Source organism: Heterobasidion irregulare (genome assembly GCF_000320585.1).
Source record: "Heterobasidion irregulare TC 32-1 unplaced genomic scaffold scaffold_06, whole genome shotgun sequence".
NCBI lineage: Eukaryota > Fungi > Basidiomycota > Agaricomycetes > Russulales > Bondarzewiaceae > Heterobasidion > Heterobasidion irregulare.
In genome coordinates, this window is record NW_009258202.1 from 217314 (window position 1) to 234020 (window position 16707).

At 51.9% G+C, this 16707-nt stretch overlaps 8 protein-coding genes across 8 annotated transcripts; 7 read left to right on the top strand and 1 right to left on the bottom strand.

The window, feature by feature from the left end:
• Positions 1–1974: 1974 nt before the first annotated feature.
• HETIRDRAFT_22960 (uncharacterized protein) lies at positions 1975–3309 on the top strand (the record flags this gene model as incomplete). Its single annotated transcript, XM_009548587.1, has 1 exon — positions 1975–3309. A coding segment is annotated over one exon (1335 nt), but the record flags the coding sequence as incomplete, so codon positions are not given.
• Positions 3310–5171: 1862 nt separating this feature from the next.
• HETIRDRAFT_320224 (uncharacterized protein) lies at positions 5172–6203 on the top strand (the record flags this gene model as incomplete). Its single annotated transcript, XM_009548773.1, has 1 exon — positions 5172–6203. One exon carries the CDS (start codon positions 5172–5174, stop codon positions 6201–6203), a length of 1032 nt encoding a protein of 343 aa, XP_009547068.1.
• A 122-nt stretch (positions 6204–6325) lies between these two features.
• On the top strand, positions 6326–7540 carry HETIRDRAFT_229282 (uncharacterized protein; the record flags this gene model as incomplete). Its single annotated transcript, XM_009548774.1, has 1 exon — positions 6326–7540. A coding segment is annotated over one exon (1215 nt), but the record flags the coding sequence as incomplete, so codon positions are not given.
• Positions 7541–10587: 3047 nt separating this feature from the next.
• HETIRDRAFT_173611 (uncharacterized protein) lies at positions 10588–12834 on the top strand (the record flags this gene model as incomplete). The annotated part of the gene is made up of 1 exon (XM_009548775.1): positions 10588–12834. The coding sequence occupies one exon, from the start codon at positions 10588–10590 to the stop codon at positions 12832–12834; it is 2247 nt and encodes a 748-aa protein (XP_009547070.1).
• A 185-nt stretch (positions 12835–13019) lies between these two features.
• On the top strand, positions 13020–13319 carry HETIRDRAFT_51618 (uncharacterized protein; the record flags this gene model as incomplete). The annotated part of the gene is made up of 1 exon (XM_009548660.1): positions 13020–13319. A coding segment is annotated over one exon (300 nt), but the record flags the coding sequence as incomplete, so codon positions are not given.
• A 416-nt stretch (positions 13320–13735) lies between these two features.
• On the bottom strand, positions 13736–14005 carry HETIRDRAFT_320929 (uncharacterized protein; the record flags this gene model as incomplete). The annotated part of the gene is made up of 1 exon (XM_009548776.1): positions 13736–14005. One exon carries the CDS (start codon positions 14003–14005, stop codon positions 13736–13738), a length of 270 nt encoding a protein of 89 aa, XP_009547071.1.
• Positions 14006–14294: 289 nt separating this feature from the next.
• Positions 14295–15788, top strand: HETIRDRAFT_319330 (uncharacterized protein; the record flags this gene model as incomplete). Its single annotated transcript, XM_009548777.1, has 1 exon — positions 14295–15788. A coding segment is annotated over one exon (1494 nt), but the record flags the coding sequence as incomplete, so codon positions are not given.
• A 39-nt stretch (positions 15789–15827) lies between these two features.
• Positions 15828–16463, top strand: HETIRDRAFT_319228 (uncharacterized protein; the record flags this gene model as incomplete). The annotated part of the gene is made up of 1 exon (XM_009548778.1): positions 15828–16463. The coding sequence occupies one exon, from the start codon at positions 15828–15830 to the stop codon at positions 16461–16463; it is 636 nt and encodes a 211-aa protein (XP_009547073.1).
• Between the last annotated feature and the right edge of the window lie 244 nt (positions 16464–16707).

Consider the following 16707-nt stretch of genomic DNA (forward strand, 5'->3'; position numbering starts at 1 on the left):
TGAACTTTACGGGCACTAGACTTTATAGTCAGTGCACTCTACAGGCACATGAGACCAAGCACTACAACAAAAACTCAGATTAAGCACGGGCACTGTACTTTACAGGCACTAGACTTTATAGGCACTGGACTTTGTGAACACTAGACTTTACAGACACATCAGACCAAGCACTGTAACAAAAATTCAGATTAAGCATGGTTGCGCCGTCGCAACGCGACGGGTGAGAAGCTAGTCTAAAAAGAATGGAAAGGCAGTATCTCGCGTGGCAACACGTGAAAACCACGTGAGAACCCGAGCGCGAAGCGCGAGGGCATGAGAGAACCCATACCGGCATAAGAGAACCCGGACCGGGCCGAGAAGCGAACAGAAGCGCAAAAGCGCAATGTCAAGTGAGAAAGTGCAAAAAAGGACTTCGCCAAAGGTAAAACGCGATATAGTGGACACCTTTACTCACGCCTGAAGCGAAACGCGACCAAATGAGACCAAACAACTCCGCTTTCCACCTATGTAGGGGAGTGGTCCCTATACAAAGCATTGCTGCACACACTGCCTCTTGCTCATAAAATTGCGTAAAATTGCGAAAAAATTGCCCAAGCATAAGCTATTGCTACTTGACTCAATTGAGAAAAAAAAAACCCTCCCCTACACTTCACAAACTGTGAAAACAAAAATGTGGGCTATGATTCTGCTGTTCCTTTTGGATAATTTTGAGGCTCACCCTTCAATTTTGATTGTAGGGATCCTCCTGTGACCATGCCTGAACAACTGAACAATGCTGGCCAAGTGACACAGCTAGAAGGAAACAATATGGCTTTGAGCCAGTGAGTTTTAAAGTTGCCAAAATATTATGGGAGCATAATTCTAATCTAAATTCTGTCAGACACCCTGAAGAGTTTGATGATGAGGATATGTATATGGATTGGCCAGCCGGTGCTGAGCCAAATGAAGGAAATCAAACAGCTTTTAGCCTGTGAGTTTGGATTTTGAATAGGATCTTACAAAGGCATAATGCTAATACATAAATCCAATAGATCACCTCAAACACCTGAGCGTGATCGTCAGGCTGAGCGGGAGCATGAACGCCTTCGACGTCTTCAAATGACTTCTCCTACAATCCGGCGCAGGCGTATTGAAGAAAGACAAAGAGAGCCTATCCCTCAGCCCATCTTTGATATGCCTGTTGCTGGGCCATCACATATCATTACGAGGCCAGTTGATGATGTGTTTCAACAGCCTATAGGAATGGCTCCTCCTATCTCTGAACCTTCTTGCATGAATGGGCAACAAGTCAATTCGACACCTATCAATGGCTTTAATATTTTAGGTCAAGCTTCGACAGGTACAAACACAGGATTTTGGCAGCATCCTTCATCCTATCACCACAATTTGTATCAGCCCCCCCAACCAAATGTGCAGCCTATAGCTGGGCCTTCAAGGATACACTATCCTTTGCCCTTTGATATGTATCCCGGTCTACCACGACATAGTGTTGCTCATCATGTCCATCAGGCTGCTTATCGGATAAGCCATCCACCACATGTGGATTACATGCGAAGAGTAGAGGACAGCTTACGCACTTCATTTACCGAACGTATCCGAAGACGAAACTTGGCTAGGGCGGAACCCTCTTGCCTAGAGCCATCTGGAAATATAAATCAAGCTGAAGTGCCCAATCAAGGAATCTATGTTATGGATAATGTACTGGCTTTGGCCCAGAGCACCAATAGAACACAGTCTAATCTCCAAGCCCCTCTTGACTTAGGTATTGATGTGGATGGCCCTGCTCCAGAACATCAGGTTCTGCATCCAGACCTTGATCAAGATGTACCTCCTGCTCCATTACAGCATCTTCCTCATCCAGATTTAGATGACAATGCTCCTGGAAATAATGCTGTTCCTCAAAATTTCCCTCTTGGTTGTCAGCCATACCAAGAGCCTGCAGAAAAGCACTCTATAGGACCTATGAATTTCCGATGTGCTCACTGCAATGCCTTGCACTTTAAAGGGGAACGTTTGGTCAGGTCTGGCATTAGGAATCCTAGATTTGGGATGTGCTGTTTACAAGGGAAAATTAGCCTGCCACTACTTCCGGAACCACCCAATACTTTGCGGAAGCTATTGATGGATCCTTCTACTAGGTCACGTAACTTTCGAACGCAGATCCGGCAGTATAATTCAGCATTTGCGTTTACTTCAGTGGCATTAAAACTGGATGAGAACCTGCTGAATAGAAGCGGGCCATATTCTTTCCGTCTTCATGGTGCACTTTCACATCGGATGGGTAGCCTTCTTCCTGATGATGGACAACAACCATCATATGCACAGTTATACATTCATGACCCTCAAGCTGCTTTGGCCACTCGGAGTTTACGTAACCCTAACTTGGACCATACTATCTTGACAGAACTTCAGGCTATGCTTCATGAAGTCAATCCATATGTGCCTCTTTACAAACAGGCCTATGAGATTCTACATGACAAGCCACCAGATGAACAGGCAAATATTTCTGCACGGATCGTTGTAGAGCCAAACACGGACCATCGCAGGTACAACATGCCTTTAGTAGATGAGGTAGCGGCAGTCATTCCTGGAAGTGGTGAAGAAGTCACACGTGAACATCGGGATATTATAGTATGGCTACGTGGTGGACATTTGCAAAGAATCAGTCACCTCAATCCAGTCTATTCCCCACTACACTACATTCTTATGTTTTCCCATGGCGAACAAGGCTGGCACACAAAAATTCCAGTCACAGGAGATCCAGATCAGAGAACACGTAGCCCTTGGGTCAGTCAGCGATGTTATTATGCATACCGGCTCCATCCTCGGATTCTAGAGCCAGACACCATCTTTCGCTGTGGAAGGCTATTTCAACAGTATGTTGTGGATGCATGGGCATCAATCGAGACAAGCAATCTCCATTGGGTTCGGACTCATCAAAAGGATATCCGGGCAGACACTTACCAAGGCATTCGTGATGCAGTAAACAATGCAGATGTTAATCCAGATCTAGCTCAACAAGGAACCCGTATCATTCTTCCTTCAACACATTCAGGTAGCGCACGCCATATGTACCAGCTTTTCCAAGACTCCATGTCAATTTGTCGGCATTGTCGGAAACCTGATCTGTTTTTGACAATGACTGCCAATCCAAACTGGCCTGAGATCCAACAGGCCCTTTTGGAGCTAGATCATCCTATTGGTAATGATCCAAATAACCCACCAAAGCGACAAACAGCTGCAGATAGGCCAGATATTGTGGCACGGGTCTTTAACCAAAAGAAGAATGCCTTGCTTAAGGAGATCAAGAATGGATTATTTGGAAAATTAGCTGGCATGGTCTATACAATCGAATTCCAGAAACGTGGCCTGCCTCACATGCATTTGCTAATTTTTCTTGATGGTGATCACAAGATCCGCAATGCCGAACATGTGGACAGAATAGTATCTGCTCAGATCCCAGATAGGGATACTCACCCTATGCTCTACAATGCCGTTACAAAATTCATGATCCATGGTCCCTGTGGTCCAGAAAAGCCTCATGCACTTTGTATGGTAGATGGTAAATGCTCCAAGCATTATCGCAAGGATTTTGTTCCCGAAACACTATATGGCGAGGATGGATACCCACAATATGCTAGGCCAAATAATGGACGCACCTGCCTTTCATCTGGCACTGTCATGGACAACCGAGATGTCGTTCCTTATAGTCCCTATCTCCTGGCAAAGTATGATTGCCATATCAATGTCGAAATCTGTGCTTGTTAGGACTGCGTCCTAACACGTGCTCAGCACGTGATTCATTGGCATCTCTTCCTGACTTATCCACAAGCTTCGGCTTGAACGCTTTCGACTCGGACTCAGACTGTTTATCATTTACATGCGCACGCATGAACGCTTTTGCCTCGGATTCCGGATTGATCATCATTCACATGCTAATGCATGAACGCTTACGATACTATGCTTCCTCTTCGTTTCTGATTCGATCGTGATCGGGTTCCCTTCCATTGCCGATCATGATCAGTGCCTTGTTTCTGATTGATGCGGACAGACATTTGATTTACTTACTATACATGGCTACATCCAAGAGCCGCGGAGTACGAACAATGACTGCGGCTTACTGATGTCGATCGTTGATAGTACTTAGTGTTTCGAAGCACGGACCATATGTCCGTCCCACCCTAAATAGTCCTGTACTATATATAGGGGAGCTGAGCTTCTCAGAAGCCTCAGCTCGTTCACTTTGTATACATCTTGATCTCAGCACTGCGCCCGGCGTCTGGCTGCCTTCCCAGCTCACGCTTCGCGATCTCTGTCAGATCTAAAGAACCATACGAAGTCTGACGAAGCAAGGGATTCGTCTCGTCACTCTCGTCACCCTCTCCTGCCTGTAACTAGTCAAGGACTCAGTAAGTCTTGAGTCGATTGTGGAACTAATAGGCTTCAGCCCAGGGAACCCCTCTTCGTGCATCACGTGCACTCGACTAAGCCTAGCCGGCTTAACACTTGAACGAGCTCACTCTTCCCTGCTCTGGAGAAACCACAGTAGCATCTTAGCCACCAGGATTAGCCCAGCACCCCCATCACATACTCAGTGTTAGGACAAGTATACACAGGAGTAGCCTCGCATCGGCTACAACAAATCCAAGATTGATCCAATCGTACCGAAAGGATACCCGCCCCCGTACCACAATAACCCGATCTACGTCTTCGACCACCTACCCGAAGACGTCGACCCAGACACCGTCTATTGTGACGAAGAGAACCGACACTTCTACATCGGAGGAATCCTCACCGGATTCTACACAGGAATTGGGAAAGAAGAATTCTACAAGAAACCCTTCTTCGAGAAAGAAATCCACGCCGCACCCGAACTACAGACCACTAAGCTCACAATCGTCGCAGACGAGCTCAGAAGAATCAAGCCTAAATCACCGCCACAACGACATCGTACCTCACCAAGGCACCACCCTTACAATCTACCCAGAGAAGCAGCCAGTGGAAGTCGACGCTCTCAAAGAAACACGCCTACCACATCCCCGACACAAGAGACCTTTTCCCAGACGAGCTTTCGAACTCTTTCACCGGACGAAAGCACCCAAGAAGAGCCTACTCAAGAACCAGATATAGGTGGAGAGCCTTCCGACGATCCCCAACCCCCGTCCAACGAAATGTCGACAAACCCCAGAGATTCTGAGTCCAAAGGACCGGCTATGGCCAAACCCACTCCCTTCGATGGAAACAGAAAACGAACGGAGCAGTTCCTCCACGAAATCGACCTGATGATCCTCGCCAGGAAACACGACTTCCCGGACGAGTTTACAAAGATCGCGTACGCCTTGTCCTACATGAAAGGAGGATCAGCAGGGATATGGGCGAGGAACTTCACCAAGGCCAGGAACACAAACGACGATTGGGACCACTACACGTGGAAACCCACTACCGACATGACCTCAGTCCGTCAAAAAATCTCGACGGACTTCGAGGAATTCGACAAAACAGCAGACGCCAGAGACAAGTTGGCCAGGATCAACCAAGGAAAGGAGTCCTTTAACACGTACCTCCAGTTGTTCGAGCAAATCGCCGAACTAGCAGGGGTTGATCTCGAGACCAAGAAGACGCACTTCCTACGGGGCCTCAAATGGGAGTTGGCCCGAGGAATTTATCAAGACCCAGCAGCACAGGCGACATGGGACGAACTAGTAGCCAAGGCCAAACAACACGAGACAATGCGCATAGAAGAAATGCGCGCACGAGACCTTCGGCAGGGGAAGTACCAAGTTTTCACCCCAACCAACTACTATTCGAACTTCGCCCCGACCCCACGTCACGAAAGGGAGCCCCAATACGCCCCTATGGACGTAGACGCAGCCGAATTAGAGGTCGACGCCATCCGCTTCAAGAAGCTTACACCAGAAGAAAGGAACCGGCTCTACAAAGAAGGAAAGTGCTTCTACTGCAAAAAGACCGGGCACATGGCACGCGAATGTCCCTCCCGGCCCAGAAGAAGATTCCCTCCCCCTTCAAGAGGAAGATTTATTCCACGGCCCCGCACTATGAGAGCCTTGGAAGCAACAGACGAGGACCCTGAAGAATATCGAGCGGAAGAAGATAAACCAGGAGGGAACAGCGACACAACGATGGAGCTCCACCCAGACAAAGCCACAGAAGCATACGCTTACGGCGAATCAAAGGATTTTTAAAGTCTCTTCCACCGGCAGCGGGTGTGAAGAGTAGGATTCTTGCAAGAAATCGGTACGCTCCTCTGGCCAGTGACAATGCTGACCAAGAGCATGGACATCCAGACACGTTATACCTCTCCGAAATGAAAACTCGTGGTGCACCATCACTTCGGATCGAGACAGAACTCATAGGCAAGAATCGAAAGGCTGCTACACAGGCTCTGGTCGACAGCGGAGCAACAGGCATATTCATGCATCCCAACTTTGTGGAAAAGCATGGAATCAGGACGAGTAGGACCCCCCACCCCATCCCAGTCAATACGGTCCAAAACACGGAATTCAAAGGAGGACCAATCACGAGGTTCGCAGAACTGAAACTACGAGTCCTAGGCGAACAAGGGGGAGCCCACATCGAGTCGGCAAGATTCTATATTGCCGAAATTGGAAAAGAGGACGTCATTTTAGGAACCGACTGGTTATTGGAACACAACCCAGAGGTCGACTGGCACGCGTATGGACTACACTTCACTAGGTGCCCACCGACATGCGACATCATAGGAGGACCAGTCAAGGCAAAAAGGGCCTTTAGGAAACCAGGACGTCAAGAACCAGGAGTACGGCGCATGGTGACAGTACCGCGAGAGCGCGACTACTCAATCCCATTGCAGAAGCCAGAGAAAGGACAGCTAGGTCGGAAAGTGGGAAACACTACAGTACCACATCCGCGGATATTGCCTAAAATCCGGGGGTCGCAACCCAAAGGCACGAACAGGGAGTACTCGCTCAGGACCCAAGCCAGAAATTACACGGCGCCGACATGGGCAGAAGAGGAGCCCCAAGAAGGTGGTGGACCGCTATCGGCTCTACCTTCCACGGATCTAGACGAAGAGGGAGTATACCTCGTCAGGTATTTGGAGACAGGGCAACTAGAAGCCCTGGAGTTATACAATGACCACGAAGAAAGCTATGACATCCACCGCGTGGAAACCTCCGTCGCCAATACACCGGCACGCAAGGCGGAGCCTGCCAAGGCAGCGATAGGCAAGCAAACGAAACACACCAATTCACAGAAATTGGCAGAAGAGGCCTCGAAAGGGAAACCCGAATTATCCTTCGAGGAAATCGTACCCAAAGAATACTGGAGTTATAGGAAGGTTTTCAAAGGTCGAAAACCTGGGAAACTACCTCCCAAACGACCATGGGACCACAAGATCGAACTCAAGGACGACATGGAACACTCGCTCAGGCCGAAACTTTACAGCCTTAGTCCCATGGAGCAAGAGGAACTCAAGAAATTCATCGACGACAGTCTCAAGAAGGGATTCATCAGAGAATCCAAGTCGCACATGGCATCCCCGTTCTTCTTTATCAAAAAGAAAAATGGAAAGCTACGGCCGGTAATGGACTACCGGAAGCTTAACGAAATAACGATCAAGAACAAGTATCCTCTCCCGATCATTCAAGAGTTACTGGATCTCTTGACAGAGGCGGAATACTTCTCGCTGGTGGACATCGACACTGGATACAACAACATCCTCATCGACGAAAAGGATGTCCACAAGGCAGCGTTCGTAACGAATCTAGGGATGTACGAACCTCTGGTCATGTACTTCGGCCTCACCAACTCGCCGGCGACGTTCCAAACCATGATGAACTCGCTTTTCAAGGACCTCATCTATGCAGGACGAGTGGCCATCTACATGGACGACATCTTGGTGTTCTCAAAGACTATGGATGAACACATCAAGACGATGAAACAGGTTTTACAGATATTGCAGGATAACGACTTGTACCTGCAACCCTCGAAATGTCATTTTCACAAAACGAAAATTGACTATCTCGGGTACGTCATCTCTCATGGACATCTGGAAATGGACCCGATCAAGGTGGCCGGTATCATGGACTGGCCCACACCGACCAAAGTCAAGGAGGTCCAATCGTTTTTGGGATTCTGCAACTTCTATCGCAGATTCATCAAGGATTACTCGAAAATAGCTAGGCCGCTATTCGAGTTGACACAGAAGGAGCGCAGTTGGGACTGGACGACGGCATGCGAGGAGGCATTCCAAGCACTCAAGAAGATATTCATCTCGTCTCCAGTACTCGTCATGCCGGAAACCAGGAACCCCTTCCGCATCGAATGCGATGCATCCGACTTCGCTACCGGAGCAGTATTATCCCAAGTCGCCCCAGATGGAAAATGGCACCCATGCGCATACATTTCCAAGTCGCTCTCACCCACAGAACGCAACTACCCGATCTACGACAAAGAGTTGCTAGCGGTTGTTCGAGCTTTTGAAGCTTGGCGACATTACTTGGAGGGCGCCGAGAACCCGGTAGACGTCTGGACGGACCACAAGAATCTCGAATGGTTCCGCTCAAGTCAAAAGTTGAACCGTCGGCAAGCACGATGGTCGCTATTCCTCTCGCGTTTCGATTACAAGTTAACGCACAAGGCGGGGACGACCAATAAATCCGACGGTCTGTCACGGCGTCCAGACCATAAAGAGGGGGTGGAATTTGACAATTCAGGCGAAACGCTCTTGGAACCCAAACTTTTCAATCAAACACCGGAGAAGAGCAGAAGACCTTTCGCAGACGTCAACGCACTCACCACAGAGGACGAACTGGACCCCCACGAGATATGGCACATCAGAGCCACAGGACGAGGAGGCGTCACGATTATTGACGAAGACCTCAAGAATCGAATCATAGCAGCAAACCAGAAGGACAAGTGGCTACTCGAAACCTTAGCCAAGGTCCAGGAGCTAGGCCCAAGAAGCATGAAGAAAGGCCTACAGGAATGGAACGAAGAAGACGGTGATGAGCATGCACCCGCGCTAGGGTCCGAGGGAGGGATTCGGGAAGCTTTGGGGAAATACCGAACAGTGCTAGACAAGTACCGAAGTCGCCGACTTTTACCGAACACGGTCGGTCCCTACCCGACCGACGACAAGCCACCGAAGGACGATTCGGCAGCACTTGGGTCAGTTCGCCCACACTTCACGTACTTACCATGACCGCACAGGAGGGTTACGATAGGTGTGTACGAGATCGGAGCCAGTATTCCGTATCGGCCGATGTCCTCCGTGAGTCGGTCGGTCCTTATCGCTTATCGTCCCGACTTCCGCATGGTCGGTCAAACACGATCTTACACCATTGCTTGGCCACCCTGGTCGTACGATACCTCTTCTTTATTTTTCATTGGTTCTCCAACGCCTGTTCCTGCTACCTACACTCGGGCGACGGATCCCGAACGTTCGGGATTTCGACATCACTGATTACCTTTTACCTTATCACCTTCGGAACCCATATGGACATCTCACCTACCTCCTTATCTTCTCTGATCGCTAAGGCTTGGCGCCCATTCGACATCTACTCTCATTTCAGGTTCGATATTTTACTTAGGGGCGCTGTTTACTATAAAAACCTACATACAACTCTGGAATAAAGCAGCTTTCGCACCCCACAGTTCAGAGCTCATTCGCACTCATCTCAACCATCGAAATCGTCTTCATCGACTCCCGAAAACTTGTCATCTTCGTCGTTCGGCCTTGTTCGCGTTCGTACTCGTCTCTTCGCTCGTACCCCTCGTCCTTCCTCGTATATTGTCAGAGTCCCGTGTGGCTCTTGAAGCACGTAGTTGTCGGTCGCGACACTACCTCCTCGTTACCGACCGAATCGCCGACACGACCGACCGAACGTTCGGTCGGTGTTCGGTGCAGTCCCGAAACCGTTCGGGCGCTATAATCTCCACTCCTCGCTGCTTCTCAAGTGCGCCGTCGATTTCTAAAGTCATCACTAACGATTCCTTGTGTAACAGAGACTAGCTCCAGCACCCCTGCATTAGAGGTTGTTTTAGTGTTGTGCTCGGCACTTAGAGCCACCTCTAGCGTATCATTTTGGAGCCCACCGCGAGGGGTTAGTATTCAAAATTACCTCAAGGAATCTACGTCGCTCGTCCCGACCAACAGCGGAGCGCGAAGAACGACAAACAATTATCGACAGCTTCAATACTCAGGAAACATCTGCCGACCGAAGTTTGTTCGGAGACGCCGATATAGTCCCGGAGCATCTATCCCACCATCACTATCTTGATCTTGAATCCTCGCCATCGCTCTCGCCACCACCCGACTCCACTTTCTTCTTAACCCCACCTTCGTCGCCGAACCGATCGCTACTCCCGCCGATTTCCCCCATCCTCGACCTTGCGCTCTTAGAACAATCACCCCCGTCTCCTATCCCATCTCTCCACGACTCCATCTCTCCGTTAATCCCACGCAGCCCCGTCTTCTGGACGCCGACCATCCGACCGACTTCGCTAGAACGCTCCTTCGAACCAGCGACTCCATCCCCGATCACCTTAGCAAACAATACCTTCTCCCCCACCTTTGACTTTCTCACTATGGCAACCCCATCCATGCCCGCTCGTGGAGATCGAACGGCTCCGACCTTTGACCCCCATCAACCCCGCAAATTGAGACGATATTTCGCCGATCTGGACTTCCACTTCGTTCGGTCTGCGGTAGAAGACGAGCAGGAAAGGAAGAAACACGCTTGCCGATTCCTGGACGTCGACACCTGTGAGCTTTGGGAATCGCTCACCACTTTCACCGACGCCACGAAGACATTCAAGGAGTTCTGCGAAGAGGTCTACAGACTATACCCCGGATCGGAGGAAGAGCGCAAATGGTCGGTATCAGATATGGACAAGCTAGTCGGCGAAACGAGCAGGGTCGGCATCTTGTCTCTCAGCAAACTCGGCGACTATCATCGGCGATTCCTGGCGATCACGGTATTCCTCCTCAGCAAGGCACGAATCTCGGTCGCCGAACAGGGACGCGCCTTCGCTAGAGGATTCCAACCAGAGCTATGGGCAAGAATCTCTCAACGTCTACAACTCAAGTTCCCCGATCATTTCCCAGACGACCCGTACAACCTCCAGGACATCCACGACGCGGCCCGATTCGTCTTGCACGGCACCACATCCGCCTACAGCACTACGTCCACCGACATCTCTCGAGCAGCCCCCGCTGCGCCGCCCACCAACACGATCAAGGCCGAAGACCTGGCGACCATGTTCGAACGGCTCACCGACACCTTCGTCAAAGCCATTGCAGCTCAGGGGACGTCCAGGCCAGCCGATCGACCATCCCGACAACCAGGACAAGGCGGCGATAACTGCATGTTCTGCGGCAGTCCCGAACACTTCATGCGCGCCTGTCCCGAGGTCAATGAATACATTCGGATCGGCAAATGCAAGAGGAATATCGAGGGGAAGGTTGTATTGTCAAGTGGGGCATTCGTACCCAGAGAAATCACGGGTAGTAATCTGAAGGACCGAGTTGACGAATGGCATCGCAGGAATCCAGGCCAGTTGGCGACCGGACAGATGATGTTTACGGTAAACGTGGCGCCGACTCACCCGATGACGATAGCCTCCCGTCACGATTCACCCTCATTGCTGGATGTCACCCCAACTTACCAACTCACCGACGTCCAGCGAATTGCGAGCCTCGAACGCGAACTATTCGCGCTCCGAACACGGGGCGCAAGGGCACGCGAAATGGCGCAGACAGGACGTTCGGCGCCTACCTCGTCACCGGCTCCCGAACGACGAGCGAGGACCGAAACTCCCGAACCCGAACCCCGACCAACCACCCCGACTCAGCGACCGCCCCCGGTACCAGCCAAGGACGATGCTCCGATCCACCCATACGCCAAAGCCCAGGACGCCACCTATGCACCACCGCACGAACGCAACATAGGGGCCCCGGCAAAGATACCATCGGCAAAGAAGGACGCTCCGGCCTACAAAACCACGGCGCCGATCTACGACGAGAAGGTAGCAGCCGAGGTCTACAACAGGGCGATGGCCACTCAGGTGACGCTTACCCAGCGCGAACTACTCTCCCTCTCCGCCGAAGTCCGTTCGCAGGTCAGGGAAGCCACGTCGGCACGCCGATCACCTACCAAAGACGCCAGCAATGTTCGGACCTTCTACCAAGATGCCAATCTACCCTACGCCATCGACGATCTCGAACCACCGACTCGACCGACCGTCTCCTCCTTCGTCAATGTCCTGCACCAGCCGGAAACACCTCCACCTGGCGCGATCATCATCCCCGACACGTACGAAACATATCTGAAGAGTCTACAGCCCGGTCAGGTTCCTCAGCCATTGATAGTCGCTAAAGAATCTTCAGCCCTAAGGTCCATTGTTCCCCTCGTCGATCACCAACAGGAAGTCGAATGCGTCATCGATCCGGGTTCACAAGTCATCGCCATGTCGGAAGGCATTTGCAATGAACTGGCACTCATCTACGACCCTGAAATCGTCCTCAATATGCAGTCGGCGAATGGCGAAATCGACCGATCCTTGGGCCTCGCACGCAACGTCCCATTCCTCATCGGTGATATCACCTTGTACCTCCAAGTCCACATCATTCGTAACCCAGCCTACGACGTTCTCCTCGGTCGGCCCTTCGACATCCTCACCGAAAGTATCGTCAAGAATTATTCAAACGAAGACCAGACGATCACCATCAATGACCCGAACACGGGACGACGAGCCACCATTCCGACGATTAGACGAGGACCCCCTCGAGTCCTTCACCGAAGACAAGCGGGTTTTCGCGACTCGATGAATTGATCCGAGATCAAGGAGAAGTTGCACTGATCATTTCCACCGATCATGATACCCCCAATTTCCCACTTATTGAAGCGTCCTCAGATTTCCATTCTCCATCTCCCTCTCGTCGCGATCTTTGTCTCAAGTACATTATGGCCTCCGATTTGGGGCCCGAAAATCATCTCAAAAACAATCTCAATTTCGATATGTCGTCCTTATTTTCCTCAGTCGTCCCCGGTTCTTTCCATTCCACTAATATCGCCGACCCGGTCGCCATCTTCGCCGCCAAGCGCAAGTACAAACCGGTTGCACAGAAAACACGACCAGTCTTGGCCGACCTCCCCGAAAAGTTCCGAATCGTTCGGAACATCCTTGGTGACCCTCTCGCTACCCTTCCGACGCTGACACCGAACCCCCCACCCTTCACGCCGACCGGCAGATACACAGCCGAACGGCGCGACCTCATCGACAAAGTCCACTCGGACGACTTCCTTTGGCCCGCCGAACGACAGCTCATGCACCATTTCATGTGTCTACAAGAGATGGGATTTGCCTGGGACGATTCGGAACACGGACGTTTCCACGAGGACTTCTTCCCACCAGTCAATATGCCGGTAGTCGAGCACAAGCCCTGGGTTCAGCGCAACATTCCGATTCCACCAGGCATCTACGACGAAGTGTGCCGACTTATCAAAACCAAGATCGCCGCTGGAGTCTATGAGCCGTCGAATTCGTCCTACCGATCGCGCTGGTTTACAGTCGTCAAGAAGACGAATAGCACCTCCACTGGCACCAAACTCCGAATCGTTCACAGCCTCGAACCCCTGAACGCCGTCACCATCCAGCATTCAGGTGTGCCCCCATATACCGATCAGATCGCTGAACAGTTTGCAGCTCGCGCTTGCGGCGGCATTCTGGATCTCTATGTTGGATACGACGAACGAGGGCTCGCCGAATCATCTCGCGACTTCACCACATTCCAGACCCCGTTCGGTGCCCACCGACTCGTCACCCTACCCATGGGATGGACGAATTCGGTCCCGATCTTCCACGACGACGTCACCCACATCCTCCAGCCAGAGATCCCAGACACCACCATTCCTTTCATCGACGATGTCCCGATTCGGGGCCCACCGACCCGATACGAACTTCCGAACGGAGGCTTCGAGACGCATCCCGACAACCCCGGCATACGACGGTTTGTGTGGGAGCACTTTCAAGGCCTCAATCGGGTGGTCCAGCGGATGAAGTACAGCGGAGGGACCTTTTCGGGACACAAGGCGACACTCTGCGCAGCCGAAATCACGGTAGTCGGCCATCGGTGCACGTACGAAGGAAGATTACCCGACGAGTCTAGGGTAGAGTCAATTATGAAGTGGGGACCTTGCAGGGATCTCTCGGACGTTCGGGCATTTTTGGGGACGATCGGTGTCGTTCGGATCTTCATTCGGAATTTTGCACACAGGGCGCATGCACTGACTATGTTAACGCGCAAAGATTTTCCATTCGTGTTCGGTCCAGACCAGATAGCAGCCCAAGACGACCTCCGGTCGGCACTGCTCGAATCGCCAGCCCTCCGGCCGATCGACTATGGGTCGGCAGCCAACGTCATCCTCGCCGTCGATACCTCACAAATCGCGGTCGGCTTCCACCTCTGTCAATGCGCACTCGACAGTCCGCGGGTTCGGTACTATGCTCGATTCGGCTCCATCACCCTTAACGACCGCGAATCGCGATTCTCCCAGCCGAAGCTCGAGCTCTACGGTCTCTTTCGCGCCCTCCGATCGCTCAAAATGTATCTCATCGGCGTTCGGAATCTGATAGTCGAAGTAGACGCACGCTACATCAAGGGCATGCTCACTAACCCGGATCTCGAACCCAGCGCCAGCATCAATCGGTGGATCGTCTCCATCCTCACCTTCCATTTCACACTTGTCCACGTCCCCGGCACCTCTCACGGCCCCGATGGACTCTCCCGACGACCACCGCAACCCGCCGATCGACCCGAACCCGAAGACAACTTTGACGACTGGATCGACAATCTCTACGGCTTCCTCCATCAGATCAACAACACGTTCCCCACCTCCATCTCAACTTCGACCACCGCCATCTTCACCTCCTCACTCATAGGCGACCCCCCGACCGATACCGACTCCGACGACAAAGGCCCGACTATCGACTATTCGGATATCCCAAGATCGCAAAAAGCGTTGGAAGCCGAAGAACGCCTATGGTTGGTCCGCGACTGGCACCGAACATTGGTTCGGCCCCCCTCTCTCTCCGACTCCGAATATGCTACCTTCCTACGATATTGCACTGAGTTCTTTATCGCAGCCGACAAGCTATGGAGAAAAGACTCGCACGGTCGACACAAGATTGTTGCAGCCCCTTCTAGTCGGATCACAATTCTCACCGCCGCCCACGACGACGTTGCTCACAAGGGATTCTACGCCACGACCGCCTTGATCGCCGAACGCTTCTGGTGGCCGCACATGAGGCAAGATATTTCGTGGTTTGTTCGGACATGTCACCTTTGCCAGATTTGCCAGACTCGCAACGTCCTCATTCCCCCGACCGTCGCCACGCCTGCACCACTCTTCGCGAAGATGTATATGGATACCATGCACATGCCGACCGCCGGCGGTTTCAAGTATCTCGTTCAAGGCCGCTGTTCGGTATCACACTACCCCGAATTCCGAATGCTGCGACGCGAGACAAGCTCAGCCCTCGCCGACTGGATCTTCGAGGATATCCTGTGCCGATGGGGAACATTGGTAGAGATCGTCTCCGACAACGGACCAGCGTTCGTCAAGGCGCTCGACCAGTTAGCGAAAAAGTACCACGTTCGGCACATTCGTATTTCGGGCTACAATTCCCGCGCCAACGGCATCGCCGAACGACCTCACTTCGATGTTCGGCAGGCTCTGTTCAAAGCCGTTGATGGAGATCAGGCCAAGTGGAATCGTGCAGCTCATTTCGTATTCTGGGCTGATCGTATTACTGTTCGGCGCCGAATGGGTTGCTCGCCATACTTCGCAGCGACCGGAACCCATCCCCTTCTCCCCCTCGACATCGCCGAAGCCACCTACCTCCTGCCACCACCGACCACAACCCTCAGCACCACCGACCTCATCGCCCGACGGGCCATAGCCCTGCAGAAACGCCGATCGGACCTCGCCCACCTTCGCAGCTCAGTTGTCGGCGCCCGTGTCCAGGCCGCCATCCGATTCGAACAACAGCATTCGGCCACCCTTCGCGACTTCAATTTCCACCGAGGCTCGCTTGTCCTGATGCGCAACACAGCCATAGAAAAGGCGCTCAATCGGAAGATGCGACCACGGTACTTGGGACCTTTGCTGGTGATTTCTAGGAACCAAGGAGGAGCGTATATTCTGGCCGAACTTGACGGATCGGTCTTTGATCGGCCAGTGGCAGCATTCCGCATTATTCCTTACTTTGCTCGCAGATCTCTGAAGCTCTCCGACCTTGAAGCCCTCCTCGACATCTCACAAGCACGCCTTCGGGCCATGGAAGAATCCAGATCGAACGACGACGACGCTGAAGACGACGATGCCGACGAAGAGGATACCGACACCAGCTCCATCCGATCAGCAGAAGACGACGATGTGGCTTCGGCGACTTCCGACTAGACCCACCCTCCCACCCTTCGCTCTCTTCGGTCGGTGACTGGGGACAGTCACGATTTCAGTAGGGAGGAGGATGCACAGATATACCCATTCCTTATTCCGATTCATTCGTCACAGACATGGACTGACACCCGATTATTTCCGCATCTCTTAGTATTTTTGCCGCCGACCAATCGCCGACCGAATAGTCGGCACTCATTTTCCCCGTCACTCCTTCAAGTACCAAGCCGCATTGAAGACTTCTTCC